This window comes from Argopecten irradians, chromosome 5, assembly GCF_041381155.1.
Source record: "Argopecten irradians isolate NY chromosome 5, Ai_NY, whole genome shotgun sequence".
NCBI classification, from domain to species: Eukaryota; Metazoa; Mollusca; class Bivalvia; order Pectinida; family Pectinidae; genus Argopecten; species Argopecten irradians.
The window spans coordinates 22,923,451-22,942,016 of NC_091138.1; the positions used below are offsets into that span (position 1 = coordinate 22,923,451).

At 35.5% G+C, this 18,566-nt stretch overlaps 1 protein-coding gene across 1 annotated transcript; it reads right to left on the reverse strand.

Annotated features, from left to right (window-relative positions):
• Window positions 1-4,582: 4,582 nt before the first annotated feature.
• Window positions 4,583-18,178, reverse strand: LOC138324532 (centromere protein X-like). Its single transcript, XM_069269587.1, has 6 exons — window positions 18,090-18,178; window positions 16,899-16,950; window positions 15,455-15,508; window positions 6,273-6,304; window positions 5,252-5,308; window positions 4,583-5,000 (listed from the first exon to the last, which is right to left on the reverse strand). Exons 1-6 carry the CDS (start codon window positions 18,114-18,116, stop codon window positions 4,986-4,988), a joined length of 237 nt encoding a protein of 78 aa, XP_069125688.1. The 5' UTR covers window positions 18,117-18,178; the 3' UTR covers window positions 4,583-4,985.
• Between the last annotated feature and the right edge of the window lie 388 nt (window positions 18,179-18,566).

Consider the following 18,566-nt stretch of genomic DNA (forward strand, 5'->3'; position numbering starts at 1 on the left):
TTCACCCCGTGTTATCCTAATATAAAATGAAAGTAGAGCTAGTTGGAAATAACCGTGATGCTTCTTAAGTTATATATTGTTTCGTAACGGGCACTTACCACCATAGTACGACAACATGCAAAGGTCATCCAGCTAAGCAATCTCTACGAGATATTTAATATGCATTTTTTTTCAACGAAATACCTAAAATAATGGTCTTTTTTCAACAACAAAAAATTCTACCTTGCATTTATGTTTACATTTTCTTATTCTCGCCGACTAAGACGGAAATATGATGAATAATAATACAAAAGGAAACATCAACCTGGCTAGCCTTATAAAGTCGCTGTGTGATGTTTTTTTCTTTTCTTTTTTTTCTTTTATTTTCTTTTAATTGACCTTGCTCCTGCATCGTGGACACTTGCATTTGAAAAGATATACATGTATGAACATGACTAAGACATATGTTACAGTAATTACATTTCTTAATACATGTGCCTATTTTAATGTCTTGAAGATTTCTCTGTCAAACACAGGAGCAAACGAATTAGTATTTTGTCTGTTACAAAAGTTACTTTACAACATTACCACCATTGAAAAGTTTGAGCATCTTACTTTACTTCAAGATAAAAAATTAAAAAAAATAATTGCGTCCCGAAAAAATCAATGGCACTATGTCCTACATGGAATGAAGAACTGACTGCGCATGCAGTGTTATATAATAAATAATTTCATATTTTTAAAGCAGACATATATACAAGATTAAACACCAATTTATAGTTCAAATGATGAGTATCTTGTATAATCTGTTGGCGGTGCAGCATCACTGTGCATTCATGTTTTGGTTATTTGCCGACTCCTTATATCAAGTAAATGTAGTATTGAGCTGTGCACTCTGAGGTGTTTATAGAGATTTCAATACATTCCATTGGATCCACGTCGCCCTACAGGCCTTCATTTTAACACCAGATATGTATTTTTAAAACCAATTTTCCAAGAAATTGAATCACATTTCTCAATACAAAGCTGTGCAGATAACATAACATACCGACAGGTATTACCACGGGTGTTTGCAGACAAGGATTTATAACAAACCTGGCACGTCCTTACATGACCCTGGTTGTTAATAGGACGTAAAACTAAACAAACCAAACCAAACAAGGATTTATAAGTGAAAAATCCTTGTCATAGATTATGATATAGAGTTGCTTAAAAGTATAACATATAAAATATGGCTTCTGGTTAACCTAGATCTAGAGTTTACCAGTAGCCCTATATCCTGTGGTATTACAAATACCAAGAAAAGGAGGTTGAGGTCCTTCAAACCAATACTGTCACAGACTTTGCAAGCAGTCAGAAAACATACAATATGTAAAAGCCAATGTGTTAGGTTGGATAAGACAAGTCGACATTTAATTTATTATGGTGGTGTACACTGTGATTTTGACATTCTATTATGCTAGGCAGAAAACTGTTTCTGTGTTAGGTCAGTTCATAGGCGCACGTATTTTGTTTAAATATTCTCTGATATGATCCCTGATAATATATTTTGCCAATATATCCTGTCAGATTGTTCGTGTTACGGTAGACCCACAGGGACATGGCACAATTTTTTAACTAACAGTATACATATGTATATTATAATACATATGTATATATAGGGCAAAGAAGTAATTCTAACAGTGTGGACAAAAGATGTACATATTTATATGTATACTGTTGGCTTAAAATGTTCGTGCCAGGTCCCTGTGGGTAGAGCAACCTAGTTATAACACGACTTGTTACTTGTATATTGGCGTAGCTGCAATATTGTAGCTCAAAAGACTTTCGACAGATAATGGCCGAAATTTATAGTAGGCCGGGTACTTATCTTGGCGTAACATAACAGATGACAGAAATACGCCTCAATAAGGAGGATTGAAAACAACCCTGAATAGGGCTAAAATGCATATGTCGGCAAGGGAGATAATCACATAAGAAGGAGAGGTAATTCCGACCATTTACAAAAAATGGAGATTTTCATTAGTAAAGGAGATTATGTTGGCGTGGAGTTACGTGTGGGTGATCTTTGTGGAAATAGAAGATAATAAGAGGTTCAAAGGGCCTTGATGATCATCTGACAATCATTTGAAATTTGGCAAAACAAAATATACCTTGGAAAATGTCATATACCTTGGAAAATTTCACATTTCGTCTAAAATAATGTTATTAAGATAAGCATATCTGAACAAGAAGAATGTTGTAATACTTGTATTTAACAAAAAATGACACAACATATTGAAAACATGTTGAAATTTGGATTGATAGAAAAAATAATAACACTAGTGAGAGCCAACACTAAATCCCATTGCGGCCATCTTGGATTTTGGATCGACCTGAAATATAACAATATTTCGCCAGTGCCATCATGTCAGCATCATTTCAGACAAGTTTCAGAAGAAGTCCAAAAAGGTGATCAGAAGATGTTTAAAATGTGAAAAGTTTACAGACATTGCACTCCGAACAACGCATTTTGCACGACAATGGACAACGCAAGACGACTGTAGGTCAGAATAAAATATAAAATAAAAATAGAAAGGATATCGTATCCAAATATCATGTTGAACATGGCGGGAAAACGACTAATATATTGGCCTTACAAGAGCAAATATTAATGGACATAAAATAGCAAAAAGCAATTATTATGGGAAGCTAAGCATGATCAAAGATGATGTTTGGGTGAGCAGATGGAAGAAGAGAAGGGGACATACTGGTTTCAGGTTTGTTAACAGTCCTATTCCCTGCTAGTCCCTCAAAACCTCTGACGGTGCAACTATATGTTTTAGGTATTTATCTTTGAGAGGAATTTAACAAAAATAGTTATATCATATTTTATTCTGTATTTGCATATTATAGAGTTATCTGCCCTTGCGGGTATGTATTGATTGTGACGTCATGTGTTTGTGAGCGTAACGTCATACTTTTTGGAGAAAACGACGTGAATTGCGCACACAAATAATGACGTAACAATCGAAACCCACCCGCAAGGGAGCTAACTCTTTAATATGCACCGACTTAAAAAGATCAACTAAGACTCTCAACCAAATCCATCCATCTTTGCATCTGAAAAAAAAACCCAAACATTTTACACTCCAGTCCCTTCAAGTTCCAAAGGCAGCGAACTTACCACATGTAGTATGTGAACAGGGAAGATATTATAAACAGGAGGCAAGACAATAAGTAGAGGCAAGGGGAGATAACTTTCTATAACGGTATAGTTGGTTTGGAAACATTCATTGATGTAGACAATAGATGATCATATAAATTAACAAGGGTTAAAAACATGTAAATTGTAAGTAGAAAAGGGGAGGTAATCATGATAAAAGTTCAACTCTTTTAGGGGGATAATGATGAAAGCTAGCATATAGACAATAGAGATCAGCATATGGTTATGGTGACATGATGAAAAAACATGATTATTTGCAATTGAGCGAACAGAGTTTAAAGGCCCACTACCTTTTGGGAGCAAAAAATATTTTGATGCAGTGATACTCAACTAATGTGCAGTATTTAACATAAGATGACTCGCTTTATGAATATAAACATTTGACTTATTTTATTAAATTGTTCAGAAGGTGATGATAAGTGTAGTATTAATGGTAATCTTATAACTTTTGCAACTCTACAACATTTATCCACCTTGTTTTGCATTCCCATTTTAACAAGAGGCCCAGAGGGCCTGTATTGCTCACCTGGTTTGTAATGCCAAGTAATTTTCTAAATACAGATTCATTTTTTTCTTTTCTGAAGGATTTTAAAGATTTACCTCTGTTGGGCCAAACTCTTTCTGCTCCAGGGGGTCAGAGCCAAAATTTATACAAACTCTGTTCCACTTCCCCAAAAGATGTTGCTGGCCAAATTTGGTTACAATCCAAGAAGAACTCTATGATTAGCAGCGATTTATAGAATTTATCATTATTTCCCCTGTTGCTTCCCGCCCTTCCTGCCACCAGCCTGTCAGAGCCAAAATTTATACATTCTCTGTTTTCTCAGAGGATGTTTCTGGCAAAATTTGGTTACAATCCATGCAGAACTCTATGACTAGTAGTGATTTATAGGATTTATCTCTATTTCCCCTATTTGGCCCCGCCCCTCCTGGCCCCAGGGGGTCAGAACCAATATTTATACAAACGCTGTTCCTTTCCCCAAAGGATGTTTCTGCCCAAATTTGGTTACAATCCATGCAGAGCTCCAAGACAAGTAGCGATTTAAATGATTTACCTCTATTTTTCCTATTGGGCGCTGCCCCTCTTGACCCTGGGAGGGGGGGGGGGGGGGGGGGGGGGGGTCAGAATCAAAATTTATACAATCTCTGTTCGCTTTCCCCATAGGAAGTTTTTGGACAAATTTAGTTTCTATCCATATCAAAAGCCGTTTCAGAAATGTAGTGGGCCTTTAAGAGAGAATTTTTGTTATAACTGATGATGGTACCTGATAGGCAAAGTTTACAGACATAAGTACTTACCGGTAATTCCATCAGCATTACACAGTAATGATACTGGCCACATCAAATTAGATATTGGTACAGGTGAATTGAAAGTTAAGAAATAAACTCACATCAGTGTAAGTGATATATATCTTTTTATTCAGTTTATAGGTATATGTAAAGAAATCATGGCATCAGTTGATGCAGGTCACATAAAAAAAAACATTAACAGATATACAAAAGTCTGTATGAGCTGATCAATATGTCCACAAAGCCATATTTCCTGTACTGGTGATACTGAGATATTCATCACAAGGTCAAACAAAATGTCCGGACCAAAGACTCTTCAAGATATCCAACTGTCATAAATGTCTGTAGGCTACAATGTGCATGCAGTTTCCCAAGGAGTGTTTCTGACCACAAACAATTGTCTACATTGTTGGATATTCTTCACAGCTACAATAAATGTCCATATCACATAGTGGTGTTCCTCCATTTGTGTAGTGTTTCTCAATTCACAGTGAAGTGTTTGGTTCCTTCATCACAGATCCAACAACTAAATAAATATAACAGATTATTCACATTGATTTAATAAATGCTTATCATAGCCATAGTTTTATGAAAATAAGACCAGCCTTAAAGAAAACACACAAGGAAAGATTTATTCTGAACTTCAAGTTAACTTAAGTTAACTTAACATCTAAAACAAGATGTCCAAATAAATGCATAAATGAACAAAGAACAAGAATTATAAAATTGTTGAATTGTTAGCCAAAGAATGACAGAACATAACGGTTAAAATCTTACCAACTGGGGGAGTATTTTTTCAAAATGTTCAATTGTCACACCATCTGAATGATCAATCTGAAATCAGAACAAGTACTTGTCAAAAAACCAGTCTTAAATTACAACAAACACTTATTTTATATTGGTAAATAAAACAAGCTTTTGTTGCGTTTTAAGGAGAAATCCATACAAAAATCAGTCTTACTTTTGTTGCTGGGCAAATCAATGCCATGGTTGGTCCTACTTTTGTTATGAAGACAACTATTCCTAGTTTTGTATTAGTTAAACATGTATACTTCTTGGAAACACCAAACCTAAATCATGCCAAGATTAGCCATTGTTTTATTGGAAATCTAATTTTGCTACAAGGGAAATCAACACTATTGTTTGGACAGTCCTGTCTGCAACTTTGCTAACCAAGGATTTGGTATCGTAGACTACAGTACCCTTGGTTAGCGAAGTTGTCCTGTCTGGGGTTCTAAAAATCCATATTAACTTTGGTACTTATGTAAACCACTGGCACTGCATGATTGATATTACATTTATTTCAATGATAACCATGATAAGTTTGGTTCTGTCTTATATTGTTTTAAGGATTATACCACACCATGTTTGGTCCAGAATCACTTATGGAAATTCACATCCACATAATATATTATGATTGTTCCTTTCTTTCTAAAAAATAGTCTACATCATTATTATGTCTACTTTACGATTTTGTTTCTTTATATTAAGAAACTAATATAAAATCTACATTAGCTTCTCATTTTCCTTCTTATTATGTCTGTTCGTGATGGAAACAGTTAAAGGGAGACAACTGTCATAAAATGGTGATCAATTACATTGTATTGAGTAATTTGAGCATAGTATTGAAATTACAAAGAAACTAAGAAAACATATTCATTATTGACAACCAATTATTATCACTATAGTAACTCTTGTGAACATCACTGTTCCTACTGTATCCCAATATCTCCAGCTAACCTAAAAGTACACTCAACTCCAGTAAAATTTTCTTAGGTTCTATAAGTAATTGTCATACCTTTGCTTCTTTGATGGCTCTACATCCTGCCTCTGAAAAAATGGTAAAAGAATAGTTCATGATGATCAATGAAAATCTTTAAAAACAAGAGACCCAAAGGGCCTGTAATGCTCATCTGGTTTATTTAGTAACTATCATAAAACTCTTACAATTTGAAATAGCAAATTTGAAAAATGGCCCTACCATTTGTACAATTTTGAATCCCCACTCCATAAGGATGCTACCAATGCAATATGAGTACTATCCAATGCTTAGTTTTTGAGAAGAAGTCAATTTTATGGGAATAGCCAAATTGACACTTTTGGCCCCATCCCTCAGGCTCCGGGTATCAAGAAGATCAACGTATTGCCCCACACTCTGAACAATTTTAAATCCCCACCCAAATCTCCTACCCCTTTTAACCGCAACACTAGGACTGTACTAATACGCAGACGTTCACCGACCTTACTCACAGCTAGCTGTAACATTCTAGAGTTTTTACCTTCCCGATCCACAAGTACCTATCTAAAGAGGCTAAAGAGAACTTACATCTAATAAGACCCTACGTTGCCTTACAATCAAGTGGTCAGGGGGCACATGACGAATGGGGACTCAGATCCTCACACACTCACCGACTGTAGATACCCGACCCATCCACCCACCAACCACTGACCAGAAAACACCACACACCAATACATGTAAGAACAACCCCCACTTGAGACACCCTCTAGCCCGCGTAACACCCTCCACACTAGACTACCCAGATATTCCGTGTCGCCACCGTCAAGGTCTGACGGAAACAAACAAATCTCTGGCGAGCAGATGGTGAAGAATGAGATAGTTTAAGAATCCCATTATGTGAAGGGGAAATTAGATCATCACTTTTGTGTTATTTGAGACCAAGATCCAACAATTCCCTGTCCCCCTAAATTCAACACCTATCAACACGAATATATCAAAAAACACAGCCCGAGCCCCAGGAAGCCGCCGAAATAACAAAAAACCCCACTCTTCCTCACAAAGAACCCTCCGCGAAACTTGCTCCACCCACAGCTTCCGCTCCCGCCGCCCCCGCTCACCACCGTCCCCCCCTCGCAGCACACCCCATACATACCGTTCCCGGCAACTAACCCACCCTCCCACCCCGAACCAAAGACCCACACCACACTTGGTCAAGGAACCCCACCATCTCAGATGATCACATTTCCTAACGCCATCCATCCGAGCCTCACCATCACACCATAACAAAAACAAATATGAGACTACATTAAAAAAAAAGGCAGATAGGATATCATCTTTTGACCATCATTCCATCAACAATATAAACAAGAGTCCCGCACACACCTTGTCAGGTATCACATGGTACATGAATTTAAAAGCCCCATTCATGATTAAACACACTGACATTGAGAACAATGTCAGTGTTTGTTTTTGATTGAATAGCATGGGGGAAAAAAATGACTTTAGATAACAACTGTAAGTTTGTTATCGTATCATACCTCTGCAAGTATTTCATTTTAGTCCAGTTCCTACAATTTTAACTATTGCAATACTATTTCTATTGGGGGAAAACACTATTGGGATAGTTAAAATATGCAGACTGCAAATGCAACAGTATTGTAATGGTATTGCATTCTGAATTCTATTAAATTCAGTCTATGAATTGGACTTCATGTCGTACATCTGGAGCAGTATCCATTTAGAGTTACTTCCCTTTGCTAGTGTCAGTGACAATGGGACTAATTCACGTACCACATGATACCCGGAAATGGCGGTGAAATGATGTTAGCATAGGATATCATCTTTTGACATCATTCCATCAACAATATAAACAAGAGTCCCGCACACACCTTGTCAGGTATCACATGGTACATGAATTTAAAAGCCCCATTCATGATTAAACACACTGACATTGAGAACAATGTCAGTGTTTGTTTTTGATTGAATAGCATGGGGGAAAAAGTGACTTTAGATAACAACTGTAAGTCTGTTATCGTATCAAACCTCTGCAAGTATTTCATTTTAGTCCAGTTCCTACAATTTTAACTATTGCAATACTATTTCTATTGGGGGAAAACACTATTGGGATAGTTAAAATATGCAGACTGCAAATGCAACAGTATTGTAATGGTATTGCATTCTGAATTCTATTAAATTCAGTCTATGAATTGGACTTCATGTCGTACATCTGGAGCAGTATCCATTTAGAGTTACTTCCCTTTGCTAGTGTCAGTGACAATGGGACTAATTCACGTACCACATGATACCCGGAAATGGCGGTGAAATGATGTTAGCATAGGATATCATCTTTTGACATCATTCCATCAACAATATAAACAAGAGTCCCGCACACACCTTGTCAGGTATCACATGGTACATGAATTTAAAAGCCCCATTCATGATTAAACACACTGACATTGAGAACAATGTCAGTGTTTGTTTTTGATTGAATAGCATGGGGGAAAAAGTGACTTTAGATAACAACTGTAAGTCTGTTATCGTATCAAACCTCTGCGAGTATTTCATTTTAGTCCAGTTCCTACAATTTTAACTATTGCAATACTATTTCTATTGGGGGGAAACACTATTGGGATAGTTAAAATATGCAGACTGCAAATGCAACAGTATTGTAATGGTATTGCATTCTGAATTCTATTAAATTCAGTCTATGAATTGGACTTCATGTCGTACATCTGGAGCAGTATCCATTTAGAGTTACTTCCCTTTGCTAGTGTCAGTGACAATGGGACTAATTCACGTACCACATGATACCCGGAAATGGCGGTGAAATGATGTTAGCATAGGATATCATCTTTTGACATCATTCCATCAACAATATAAACAAGAGTCCCGCACACACCTTGTCAGGTATCACATGGTACATGAATTTAAAAGCCCCATTCATGATTAAACACACTGACATTGAGAACAATGTCAGTGTTTGTTTTTGATTGAATAGCATGGGGGGAAAAGTGACTTTAGATAACAACTGTAAGTCTGTTATCGTATCAAACCTCTGCAAGTATTTCATTTTAGTCCAGTTCCTACAATTTTAACTATTGCAATACTATTTCTATTGGGGGAAAACACTATTGGGATAGTTAAAATATGCAGACTGCAAATGCAACAGTATTGTAATGGTATTGCATTCTGAATTCTATTAAATTCAGTCTATGAATTGGACTTCATGTCGTACATCTGGAGCAGTATCCATTTAGAGTTACTTCCCTTTGCTAGTGTCAGTGACAATGGGACTAATTCACGTACCACATGATACCCGGAAATGGCGGTGAAATGATGTTAGCATAGGATATCATCTTTTGACATCATTCCATCAACAATATAAACAAGAGTCCCGCACACACCTTGTCAGGTATCACATGGTACATGAATTTAAAAGCCCCATTCATGATTAAACACACTGACATTGAGAACAATGTCAGTGTTTGTTTTTGATTGAATAGCATGGGGGAAAAAGTGACTTTAGATAACAACTGTAAGTCTGTTATCGTATCAAACCTCTGCAAGTATTTCATTTTAGTCCAGTTCCTACAATTTTAACTATTGCAATACTATTTCTATTGGGGGGGAAACACTATTGGGATAGTTAAAATATGCAGACTGCAATTGCAACAGTATTGTAATGGTATTGCATTCTGAATTCTATTAAATTCAGTCTATGAATTGGACTTCATGTCGTACATCTGGAGCAGTATCCATTTAGAGTTACTTCCCTTTGCTAGTGTCAGTGACAATGGGACTAATTCACGTACCACATGATACCCGGAAATGGCGGTGAAATGATGTTAGCATAGGATATCATCTTTTGACATCATTCCATCAACAATATAAACAAGAGTCCCGCACACACCTTGTCAGGTATCACATGGTACATGAATTTAAAAGCCCCATTCATGATTAAACACACTGACATTGAGAACAATGTCAGTGTTTGTTTTTGATTGAATAGCATGGGGGAAAAAGTGACTTTAGATAACAACTGTAAGTCTGTTATCGTATCAAACCTCTGCAAGTATTTCATTTTAGTCCAGTTCCTACAATTTTAACTATTGCAATACTATTTCTATTGGGGGAAAACACTATTGGGATAGTTAAAATATGCAGACTGCAAATGCAACAGTATTGTAATGGTATTGCATTCTGAATTCTATTAAATTCAGTCTATGAATTGGACTTCATGTCGTACATCTGGAGCAGTATCCATTTAGAGCTACTTCCCTTTGCTAGTGTCAGTGACAATGGGACTAATTCACGTACCACATGATACCCGGAAATGGCGGTGAAATGATGTTAGCATAGGATATCATCTTTTGACATCATTCCATCAACAATATAAACAAGAGTCCCGCACACACCTTGTCAGGTATCACATGGTACATGAATTTAAAAGCCCCATTCATGATTAAACACACTGACATTGAGAACAATGTCAGTGTTTGTTTTTGATTGAATAGCATGGGGGGAAAAAGTGACTTTAGATAACAACTGTAAGTCTGTTATCGTATCAAACCTCTGCAAGTATTTCATTTTAGTCCAGTTCCTACAATTTTAACTATTGCAATACTATTTCTATTGGGGGAAAACACTATTGGGATAGTTAAAATATGCAGACTGCAAATGCAACAGTATTGTAATGGTATTGCATTCTGAATTCTATTAAATTCAGTCTATGAATTGGACTTCATGTCGTACATCTGGAGCAGTATCCATTTAGAGTTACTTCCCTTTGCTAGTGTCAGTGACAATGGGACTAATTCACGTACCACATGATACCCGGAAATGGCGGTGAAATGATGTTAGCATAGGATATCATCTTTTGACATCATTCCATCAACAATATAAACAAGAGTCCCGCACACACCTTGTCAGGTATCACATGGTACATGAATTTAAAAGCCCCATTCATGATTAAACACACTGACATTGAGAACAATGTCAGTGTTTGTTTTTGATTCAATAGCATGGGGGGAAAAGTGACTTTAGATAACAACTGTAAGTCTGTTATCGTATCAAACCTCTGCAAGTATTTCATTTTAGTCCAGTTCCTACAATTTTAACTATTGCAATACTATTTCTATTGGGGGGAAAACACTATTGGGATAGTTAAAATATGCAGACTGCAAATGCAACAGTATTGTAATGGTATTGCATTCTGAATTCTATTAAATTCAGTCTATGAATTGGACTTCATGTCGTACATCTGGAGCAGTATCCATTTAGAGTTACTTCCCTTTGCTAGTGTCAGTGACAATGGGACTAATTCACGTACCACATGATACCCGGAAATGGCGGTGAAATGATGTTAGCATAGGATATCATCTTTTGACATCATTCCATCAACAATATAAACAAGAGTCCCGCACACACCTTGTCAGGTATCACATGGTACATGAATTTAAAAGCCCCATTCATGATTAAACACACTGACATTGAGAACAATGTCAGTGTTTGTTTTTGATTGAATAGCATGGGGGAAAAAGTGACTTTAGATAACAACTGTAAGTCTGTTATCGTATCAAACCTCTGCGAGTATTTCATTTTAGTCCAGTTCCTACAATTTTAACTATTGCAATACTATTTCTATTGGGGGAAAACACTATTGGGATAGTTAAAATATGCAGACTGCAAATGCAACAGTATTGTAATGGTATTGCATTCTGAATTCTATTAAATTCAGTCTATGAATTGGACTTCATGTCGTACATCTGGAGCAGTATCCATTTAGAGTTACTTCCCTTTGCTAGTGTCAGTGACAATGGGACTAATTCACGTACCACATGATACCCGATAATGGCGGTGAAATGATGTTAGCATAGGATATCATCTTTTGACATCATTCCATCAACAATATAAACAAGAGTCCCGCACACACCTTGTCAGGTATCACATGGTACATGAATTTAAAAGCCCCATTCATGATTAAACACACTGACATTGAGAACAATGTCAGTGTTTGTTTTTGATTGAATAGCATGGGGGAAAAAGTGACTTTAGATAACAACTGTAAGTCTGTTATCGTATCAAACCTCTGCAAGTATTTCATTTTAGTCCAGTTCCTACAATTTTAACTATTGCAATACTATTTCTATTGGGGGGAAACACTATTGGGATAGTTAAAATATGCAGACTGCAATTGCAACAGTATTGTAATGGTATTGCATTCTGAATTCTATTAAATTCAGTCTATGAATTGGACTTCATGTCGTACATCTGGAGCAGTATCCATTTAGAGTTACTTCCCTTTGCTAGTGTCAGTGACAATGGGACTAATTCACGTACCACATGATACCCGGAAATGGCGGTGAAATGATGTTAGCATAGGATATCATCTTTTGACATCATTCCATCAACAATATAAACAAGAGTCCCGCACACACCTTGTCAGGTATCACATGGTACATGAATTTAAAAGCCCCATTCATGATTAAACACACTGACATTGAGAACAATGTCAGTGTTTTTTTTGATTGAATAGCATGGGGGAAAAAGTGACTTTAGATAACAACTGTAAGTCTGTTATCGTATCAAACCTCTGCAAGTATTTCATTTTAGTCCAGTTCCTACAATTTATTCAATTTTACTAGCATATTCTATTGGGGGAAAACACTTTGGGATAGTTAAAATATGCAGACTGCAAATGCAACAGTATTGTAATGGTATTGCATTCTGAATTCTATTAAATTCAGTCTATGAATTGGACTTCATGTCGTACATCTGGAGCAGTATCCATTTAGAGTTACTTCCTTTGTCTAGTCTACAATCCTACGGTAGAACTTGAGAAGAAGTTCAAAATGTGTTTTCAAGATGGCGGCTGTGGCGGCCATCTTGGATTTCCGATCGACCCGAAAAATAACAACACTTTGTCGGGACCATGTCAGGATCACTTCATGATTAAGTTTCAGCAAACACACGTAGAACTTGAGAAGAAGTTCAAAGTGTTTGTTTTTGATTGAATAGCATGGGGGAAAATCTTGACTTTAGATAACAACTGTAAGTCTGTTATCGTATCAAACCTCTGCAAGTATTTCATTTTAGTCCAGTTCCTACAATTTTAACTATTGCAATACTATTTCTATTGGGGGAAAACACTAATGGGATAGTTTTAAAATATGGCAGACTGTGCAAATGCAACTGTATTGTAATCGTATTGCATTCTGAAAAATAATTAAACTTTGTCTATGAATTGGACTTCATGTCGTACATCTGGAGCAAATCGCATTTAGAGTTACTTCCCTTTGAAGAGTTCAGTGACAATGGGACTAATTCACGTACCACATGATACCCGGAAATGGCGGTGAAAATGATGTTAGCATAGGATATCATCTTTTGACATCATTCCATCAACAATATAAACAAGAGTCCCGCACACACCTTGTCAGGTATCACATGGTACATGAATTTAAAAGCCCCATTCATGATTAAACACACTGACATTGAGAACAATGTCAGTGTTTGTTTTTGATTGAATAGCATGGGGGAAAAAGTGACTTTAGATAACAACTGTAAGTCTGTTATCGTATCAAACCTCTGCAAGTATTTCATTTTAGTCCAGTTCCTACAATTTTAACTATTGCAATACTATTTCTATTGGGGGAAAACACTATTGGGATAGTTAAAAATAACTGCAGACTACTATTGCAATAGTATTGAATTCTGAATTCTATTAAGTTCAGTCTTTGAATTGGACTTCATGTCGTACATCTGGAGAAATTTTGGTTTAGAGTTACTTCCCTTTGCTAGTGTCAGTGACAATGGAACTAATTCAAGTACCATGTGATACCCGGAAATGGCGGTGAAATGATGTTAGCATAGGATATCATCTTTTGACATCATTCCATCAACAATATAAACAAGAGTCCCGCACACACCTTGTCAGGTATCACATGGTACATGTGGTATGTGAATTAGGCCCAGTCATGATCAAACACACTGACACTGAGTACAATGTCAGTGTTTGTTTTTGATTGAATAGCATGGGGGAAAAAGTGACTTTTGATAACAACTGTTAGTCTGTTATCATATCCAACCTCTGCGAGTATTTCATTTTAGTCCAGTTCCTACAATTTTAACTATTGCAATACTTTTTCTATTGGGGGGAAACACTATTGGGATAGTTAAAATATGCAGACTGCAATTGCAATAATATTGTAATGGTATTGCATTCTGCATTCTATTCAATTCCAGTCTAATAATGGTTGCCATGCTGTAGTTGGTTTAGAGTTCTTCAATGACCACATATCTTATAGAAGTGTTGATAATTTTCTTGGTATTTGATAGAATGAGATTCTCTAATGAAACTGAAACTTTGTATGCAGACATACATTGGCAAGATCTTGGACAAGTTCAAAAATCAGACTCAGTATTACTTATTGCCCTTTGCAATAATGATTGTTATTTGAACCTGTGGACTAAAGTAAAAAAAAATCTGAGCTTTATGAAACTTTGCATACATGAGCCTAGTATTAGTAAGATTATGAACAAGTTCGAAATTCTGAATTATCGGTCAGTATTATGAGTTATTGCCGTTTGCAATAATAACCACTATTGAGACTCGTGAACACTATAACTTAGTAAATATTCACAAAAATAAGTAATGAGGCCTAGAGGGCCTGTATTGCTCACTTTTTTTTTTATTTTAGTAAGTATAACAAAGACTCTTACAATTATATAAATGAAATTGACCCCACGATTTGTTTACCACACATAGAATGCAAACTATGAAAATAAATGGTTTGTTTGTATGTTTGAGTTTTACTGCCCATTGACAACTAAGGGAATTTAGGGCAAAAAATGAATGGGTTATTGGGTTACAGAATACACCCTCCTTTTGATTGTGCATGTTCCAACTAATACTGTGTACAGTAAAACAAATTTATAATGAACATGCTTACAACAAATTCATGGTTATAACATGTACATGGTTGTTCTTTTCATTCCCATCAAGGTTCCTATATATAAGATGCATGTATATAAGTCTATGCAAAAAGAACTATGCTTGTAACAAAGTGATTTTGTTGGTTTCCAGATATTTGTTATAGCCATTTTCTGTATATTGAAAGGGCCTGAATCAAGGTCTCCAGTGAGATGATTATTTTTCCATTCACCGAATTTATTGACACTTGAAGCTATATTCACATATATTGCCTTTTCAATTTGTTTTTGTACAATTATCTTATAATTACCTGACACAAAGATGTTCATCACTTCAACAATTAAAGCTGCAGCATCAGCAGTAACTGCAAAATAAATTACCGGTAACAGCACCAATTTATCATTATTTGACCAAGATTGTACTTATAATTAACCTCCATATCAAAATGCACCCATGGTCAGAATATATGAGTTATTTTCATTTGGATTGGAGATATATGTGGATATAACTGATTGAAGATTTGGAAATACAGTGGAACTCGGTTAATACGAACTCGAAGGGACCGAGATAAAACTTCGAGTTATCCGAGTGTTCGAATTAAGCGAGTTCTCATGTCTACTGACGATCTCTTTACTTAGTATATATAGACCAGTTCCATGGCATAAAATGATGTGAACAAGAGAGAAGTCAAAATCGCCGATTGTAGTTGCAAAATTATAACAATAAAACGATACATATATTTTGAAATGCTGTTCTACAGCAGATTTATGGAGAAAAAAATCGGCATTTTCGGCGAACATGTTGTCCAAAAAATCTCATTTCGAGTTACCAGAACATTTTATGTATGATTTTTGTCATTCGGACCCAAAATTTACTTCGTATTATCCGAGTTCTTCGAGTTTTCCGAATTCGAATTATCCGAGTTCTTTAAACAGAGATAAAGAGGGAATTCGGCCGGGACCGGCAAAGTACTTCGTATTAAGCCGGGTTGTCGAATTATCCGAGTTTGTATCAACCAAGTTCCACTGTAAATCAAAACTGGAATTTACTAACAGTGCGCATGAAAATCCATATACATATCTACCGATTTGTTAATGCCTGGTAAAACCAAGTAAGTGACAAAACAACCAAATAATTTGTATATGACAATAACTCTAGGTCTTATAACTGTCACTTTTATTCTGTATTTTTGTAGATTTTAAAGTGCTTCAATAATCATTAACTTTGCTTTTTTAATAGCCAACTACCTGACATAATGCTTAATAAGTGTCTCACCATGCTATACAATGTACATCTAACGTTATAAAAGTACATTTTGCATTATAAAATGGTGCATATTAACAGAAACAGTTACATATATATTGGAGAGATTGACATTTCCATGTATTCTTATAGACAACATGTATTTCCCTAGCTAGGGTGTTTTCTGACTTTTCTCTATATACAATGTTTTCCTAAACAGTTATTTATATACTAATTTATACTCACAGTTACATATACAAGATAGCTCTGATAGTGATATACCATAAAAGTTCAGATGGTGTGGGAACATTTTTTGGAAAAAAAAAATAATTTTAACTTATAATTGATATACTGATAAAAAATGCACTTGCGGTTTTGACTGTATGTCTACATTGATTTTTCGAAAAACGAGGTAAAACTGCTCATTTTCAGTTTTTTCAAAAAATCATATTAAAACAACTTAATCTGAAAAATCATGATATATATCTGTTATTAAGTTTATTATTACTTACTCTTTGTTTTCTCATCCTTAAAAAATTCCTGTAATATCAATTGGATGGTCCGCTTAAATTAAAAGGGAAAGATCAAAATTAAAAAACACTTTTAACACAGTCTATACAGTACAAATCCTTTTTTCATCTTTAAATGCCTTTTATACTTAATGCAGCTGGGCTTAATTGCTGATTAATCAAGCAACTCAAAATTTGGTTGCTTCGGTTTTGGTGTTTCTATGATTTATTTTCTTTTTATCTTTTTCATTTCATTACAAATGTAAGTTCAATAGGTCAAGTATTTATAAGCAAAAAGGATTTGTCACCGTCTTTTAACACTACTAAACACCACACGAGACACCTTTATTAATAATAGTAAAAAAACATTTTTCTCAACACCAGTCAAAAGAAACAGCTGAAAGACCAATACAAAACTGAATAAATTTCACGAGTTCTAGTCCTTGGTTTAAGGACAGATGATTTAGAAGAAACGTCTTATTTTCATTAAAAAAATTTGACAGCTCATGAAATGACAGCTTGCTTCCAAAAGTAATAAGTAAGACGGTAAGTTTGGCACCTACAAGCTTTAGCTTTAAGCATACATCAAAAGTTAAGCTGGATATCAAGGGAAAACCAGTCGTCGTCCAACGTCACGGTCAGTGTGCACTAGCACAAAAGCGTTCTATAAGTATTCAGGGCATTCAGTAGTCAGTAGACCATTGATAGAAGTGTTTTTGACTCCCAAAAATCATATTTGACTCTTTGAGTTTGAAGCATATGTCTATTTGTCATACGTATAACTCTTCAAAATTGTAATTTGACTTCTGAATGAGCTAAAAGTCAAGAGTCAATTGGATGTCCTCGACCAAAACCCAGAGCAACAAATCCTTCTCACTTATAAACAACTGATTTAGCCTACTGACAGGTACTGACCACAGGCGTCTGATTCTTGTTTGATAAAAATATATAACCTACTCTTCTATAGTAGGGGTAGGATATTCTATTTTTCCAAAACCAGATGCAGACGCTTGTGTACTGAACTGACGGAGTAGATGACTTGTTTTTCTGCATGATTTTGTACTTGGTACTACCTACTCGACACGGGCCTAAATAAAGATGATATGTTTCCGACTGACAGAATTCGTATACATGATTTCATTACATAAGTAGTATGTGTACAATCTGAATCGACATTAATAGAATACTTTTTACCTGTTTGAAACTTGCGCCTTCAGTCATTTTTATTGCTCTGTATGAAAATGACGCTTGTAAGTCTTGATCACATAGACGTTTATTGTTTAAGTACATTCGAGTTCCTTCCCTTCAATCATACACTCTCATTACGTCGACACTTTGCATATATGTTACAGTATACTTTTTCTGTAAATTACACTAGTTAGCCAAGATTAAGATCAATGCAGAATTTCAAATAAGAACTGTATTCGAAATTTCAATTTGGAAATAACTCACTTGTATGGCAAGCCAAGTTACTTTTTATTCCAATATTTCCGATATCGGGAATTCAATTTCCGATATCGAGAAATCAATTTCCGATATAAGGAATTCATATTAATTTTTGAATTCCGATATCGGAAATTCTAATTTCGATATCGGAAATTCTATTTCCCATATCGGAAATAAGAAAACAAATTCTGATATGGGTAATTCTATTTCCGATATCGGTATTTC